Genomic DNA, 5075 nt, shown 5'->3' with positions numbered 1-5075 from the left:
GTGTCAGAGAATGTAGTGTGGATGGTGAGGGGAGAGGTGTCGGAGGATGGTGGGGGGAGAGGTGTCAGAGAATGTAGTGTGGATGGTGAGGGGAGAGGTGTCGGAGGATGGTGGGGGGAGAGGTGTCAGAGAATGTAGTGTGGATGGTGAGGGGAGAGGTGTCGGAGGATGGTGGGGGGAGAGGTGTCAGAGAATGTAGTGTGGATGGTGAGGGGAGAGGTGTCGGAGGATGGTGGGGGGAGAGGTGTCAGAGAATGTAGTGTGGATGGTGAGGGGAGAGGTGTCGGAGGATGGTGGGGGGAGAGGTGTCAGAGAATGTAGTGTGGATGGTGAGGGGAGAGGTGTCGGAGGATGGTGGGGGGAGAGGTGTCAGAGAATGTAGTGTGGATGGTGAGGGGAGAGGTGTCGGAGGATGGTGGGGGGAGAGGTGTCAGAGAATGTAGTGTGGATGGTGAGGGGAGAGGTGTCGGAGGATGGTGGGGGGAGAGGTGTCAGAGAATGTAGTGTGGATGGTGAGGGGAGAGGTGTCGGAGGATGGTGGGGGGAGAGGTGTCAGAGAATGTAGTGTGGATGGTGAGGGGAGAGGTGTCGGAGGATGGTGGGGGGAGAGGTGTCAGAGAATGTAGTGTGGATGGTGAGGGGAGAGGTGTCGGAGGATGGTGGGGGGAGAGGTGTCAGAGAATGTAGTGTGGATGGTGAGGGGAGAGGTGTCGGAGGATGGTGGGGGGAGAGGTGTCAGAGAATGTAGTGTGGATGGTGAGGGGAGAGGTGTCGGAGGATGGTGGGGGGAGAGGTGTCAGAGAATGTAGTGTGGATGGTGAGGGGAGAGGTGTCGGAGGATGGTGGGGGGAGAGGTGTCAGAGAATGTAGTGTGGATGGTGAGGGGAGAGGTGTCGGAGGATGGTGGGGGGAGAGGTGTCGGAGAATGTAGTGTGAAAATAGCGGCCTGTTAATAGACGTGCGGTGGGGGGCCCATATACTGTCTACGTATGACCTCTGACCCTGTCTTGTATACATATAGACGGAGTATAGCGTGCGACCTCTGACCCTGTCTTGTATACATATATACTGAGTATAGGGTACAACGTATGACCTCTGACCCTGTGTTGTATACATATAGACTGTGTATAGGGTACAACGTATGACCTCTGACCCTGTGTTGTATACATATATACTGGTTATATCAGATATGTAATGGGGAGGGGGGGGTCTGTCCTTGGTATTGTCGGGTGAATCTTCTATTGTCTTATCTGTGTCTCTTTCTCCACAAGTGAAAGCAAGTTGAATACGTTGGTGCAGAAACTTCACGAATATTTAGCTCATTCCTCGGAGGAATCTGAGGACACGACTTCACCGACCAGACAATCCGTGGCCAAGAGCGCCGCCAAACCCAAATCCGCACATAGACTGCATGCAATGGAGACCAACACGGAAGAGGTACGCGCTCTCCTCCTCATCCTCCTCATCCTCCTCATCCTCATTATCCTCCTCATCCTCATTATCCTCATCCTCATTATCCTCCTCCTCCTCCTCATCCTCCTCCTCCTCATCCTCCTCCTCATTATCCTCCTCCTCATTATCCTCCTCCTCCTCATCCTCCTCCTCATTATCCTCCTCCTCATTATCCTCCTCCTCATTATCCTCACCCTCATTATCCTCCTCCTCATCCTCATCCTCCTCCTCACCCTCATTATCCTCCTCCTCATCCTCATTATCCTCCTTGACCTCTGACCCTGTCTTGTATACATATATACTGAGTATAGGGTACATCGTATGACCTCTGACCCTGTGTTGTATACATATAGACTGTGTATAGGGTGCGACCTCTGACCCTGTCTTGTATACATATATACTGAGTATAGGGTACATCGTATGACCTCTGACCCTGTGTTGTATACATATAGACTGTGTATAGGGTGCGACCTCTGACCCTGTCTTGTATACATATATACTGAGTATAGGGTACAACGTATGACCTCTGACCCTGTGTTGTATACATATAGACTGTGTATAGGGTACAACGTATGACCTCTGACCCTGTGTTGTATACATATATACTGGTTATATCAGATATGTAATGGGGAGGGGGGGGTCTGTCCTTGGTATTGTCGGGTGAATCTTCTATTGTCTTATCTGTGTCTCTTTCTCCACAAGTGAAAGCAAGTTGAATACGTTGGTGCAGAAACTTCACGAATATTTAGCTCATTCCTCGGAGGAATCTGAGGACACGACTTCACCGACCAGACAATCCGTGGCCAAGAGCGCCGCCAAACCCAAATCCGCACATAGACTGCATGCAATGGAGACCAACACGGAAGAGGTACGCGCTCTCCTCCTCATCCTCCTCATCCTCCTCATCCTCATTATCCTCCTCATCCTCATTATCCTCATCCTCATTATCCTCCTCCTCCTCCTCATCCTCCTCCTCCTCATCCTCCTCCTCATTATCCTCCTCCTCATTATCCTCCTCCTCATTATCCTCACCCTCATTATCCTCCTCCTCATCCTCATCCTCCTCCTCACCCTCATTATCCTCCTCCTCATCCTCATTATCCTCCTCCTCATCCTCATTATCCTCCTCCTCATCCTCATTATCCTCATCCTCATCCTTCTCCTTCTTCTCCTCCTTCTCCTCCCTCCTTCTTCTTCTTCTTCTTCTTCTGCTGTGATTGGAAAATTCTTATCTGCGATATGCAGATTACGGGGGACTCCCTGGGGGCACCCGCAGCACAGAGGGGTGCAGGTTGCGGGGGGAATCCTGGGGGCTCCCGCAGCACAGAGGGGTGCAGATTGCGGGGGGAATCCTGGGGGCTCCCGCAGCACAGAGGGGTGCAGATTGCGGGGGGAATCCTGGGGGCTCCCGCAGCACAGAGGGGTGCAGATTGCGGGGGGAATCCTGGGGGCTCCCGCAGCACAGAGGGGTGCAGATTGCGGGGGGAATCCTGGGGGCTCCCGCAGCACAGAGGGGTGCAGATTGCGGGGGGAATCCTGGGGGCTCCCGCAGCACAGAGGGGTGCAGATTGCGGGGGGAATCCTGGGGGCTCCCGCAGCACAGAGGGGTGCAGATTGCGGGGGGAATCCTGGGGGCTCCCGCAGCACAGAGGGGTGCAGATTGCGGGGGGAATCCTGGGGGCTCCCGCAGCACAGAGGGGTGCAGATTGCGGGGGGAATCCTGGGGGCTCCCGCAGCACAGAGGGGTGCAGATTGCGGGGGGAATCCTGGGGGCTCCCGCAGCACAGAGGGGTGCAGATTGCGGGGGGAATCCTGGGGGCTCCCGCAGCACAGAGGGGTGCAGATTGCGGGGGGAATCCTGGGGGCTCCCGCAGCACAGAGGGGTGCAGATTGCGGGGGGAATCCTGGGGGCTCCCGCAGCACAGAGGGGTGCAGATTGCGGGGGGAATCCTGGGGGCTCCCGCAGCACAGAGGGGTGCAGATTGCGGGGGGAATCCTGGGGGCTCCCGCAGCACAGAGGGGTGCAGATTGCGGGGGGAATCCTGGGGGCTCCCGCAGCACAGAGGGGTGCAGATTGCGGGGGGAATCCTGGGGGCTCCCGCAGCACAGAGGGGTGCAGATTGCGGGGGGAATCCTGGGGGCTCCCGCAGCACAGAGGGGTGCAGATTGCGGGGGGAATCCTGGGGGCTCCCGCAGCACAGAGGGGTGCAGATTGCGGGGGGAATCCTGGGGGCTCCCGCAGCACAGAGGGGTGCAGATTGCGGGGGGAATCCTGGGGGCTCCCGCAGCACAGAGGGGTGCAGATTGCGGGGGGAATCCTGGGGGCTCCCGCAGCACAGAGGGGTGCAGATTGCGGGGGGAATCCTGGGGGCTCCCGCAGCACAGAGGGGTGCAGATTGCGGGGGGAATCCTGGGGGCTCCCGCAGCACAGAGGGGTGCAGATTGCGGGGGGAATCCTGGGGGCTCCCGCAGCACAGAGGGGTGCAGATTGCGGGGGGAATCCTGGGGGCTCCCGCAGCACAGAGGGGTGCAGATTGCGGGGGGAATCCTGGGGGCTCCCGCAGCACAGAGGGGTGCAGGTTGCGGGGGGAATCCTGGGGGCTCCCGCAGCAGAGAGGGGTGTAGGTTGCGGGGTGAATCCTGGGGGCTCCCGCAGCACAGAGGGGTGCAGATTGCGGGGGGAATCCTGGGGGCACCCACAGCAGAGAGGGGTGCAGGTTGCGGGGGAATCCTGGGTGCTCCCGCAGCAGAGAGGGGTGCAGATTGCAGGGGATTGATCAATGATGGCAGCCTGAGGGGGGTAGTAAGCGGTGGAGCCACATGGAGTTTAGCCCTTTGATGTAATGGTATCACTGAGTGACCTGTAGGGAGGCTAGGACATGAAATGGGTTGTTTTGTAAATGTTCCGTCCTATATCTGGATCTACAGATCACCTTCTTCTTGTGCCGGTATTCTCTGTGTATACGTTGTGTCTTGTGCCGGGAATCTCTGTGTATACGTTGTGTCTTGTGCCGGTATTCTCTGTGTATACGTTGTGTCTTGTGCCGGGAATCTGTGTATACGTTGTGTCTTGTGCCGGGAATCTGTGTATACGTTGTGTCTTGTGCCGGGAATCTCTGTGTATACGTTGTGTCTTGTGCCGGTATTCTCTGTGTATACGTTGTGTCTTGTGCCGGGAATCTCTGTGTATACGTTGTGTCTTGTGCCGGTATTCTCTGTGTATACGTTGTGTCTTGTGCCGGTATTCTCTGGCCCCCCGGAACTCCTCGCTCTAAAAGGTAATTCTACCCATCTGTATACGGATGCAGCCCGCCTCCTCTATACCACGTGTCGCCATGACAATTGCCCCCCTTCCATAGCTGATGATTCTGGTTTATCTTACTTGTAGGAAGCCCAGCATTGTGACAAAATACGTGGAGTCTGATGAAGAGCCAAAGGAAGAGGTCATAGCCGACTCTGACCCGGAGGTGGACATGGAGAGCTTGCCTCTAGGTATGACCACACAGTTTTACAATTGATTCTGGAGTAGCCGCGCCCGGCAACCAATCAGCTTCTAGATTTCATTTTCAAACCTTAACTGAACAAACTGATCTGATTGGTTGCCGTGGGTAACTGCTCCAGAT

The 5075-nt window shown here is 56.1% G+C and overlaps 1 protein-coding gene across 1 annotated transcript in view; it reads left to right on the top strand.

The window, feature by feature from the left end:
- Positions 1 to 1141: 1141 nt before the first annotated feature.
- The window catches only part of LOC108803546 (transcriptional regulator ATRX-like), a 19835-nt gene continuing 15901 nt past the window's right edge, over positions 1142 to 5075 (top strand). The window contains exons 1-5 of the mRNA XM_018575379.1: positions 1142 to 1161; positions 1272 to 1437; positions 1817 to 1841; positions 4706 to 4730; positions 4841 to 4944. Coding sequence (XP_018430881.1) covers positions 1142 to 1161; positions 1272 to 1437; positions 1817 to 1841; positions 4706 to 4730; positions 4841 to 4944 — 340 coding nt within the window. The remainder of the gene's footprint in view (positions 1162 to 1271; positions 1438 to 1816; positions 1842 to 4705; positions 4731 to 4840; positions 4945 to 5075) is intronic.

This window comes from Nanorana parkeri, unplaced genomic scaffold (assembly GCF_000935625.1).
Source record: "Nanorana parkeri isolate BGI_ZX_2015 unplaced genomic scaffold, ASM93562v1 scaffold3853, whole genome shotgun sequence".
Classification (NCBI taxonomy): Eukaryota; Metazoa; Chordata; class Amphibia; order Anura; family Dicroglossidae; genus Nanorana; species Nanorana parkeri.
The sequence above is the reverse complement of the archived record's forward strand: the minus strand, read 5'-3'. Positions and strand labels throughout refer to the sequence as shown.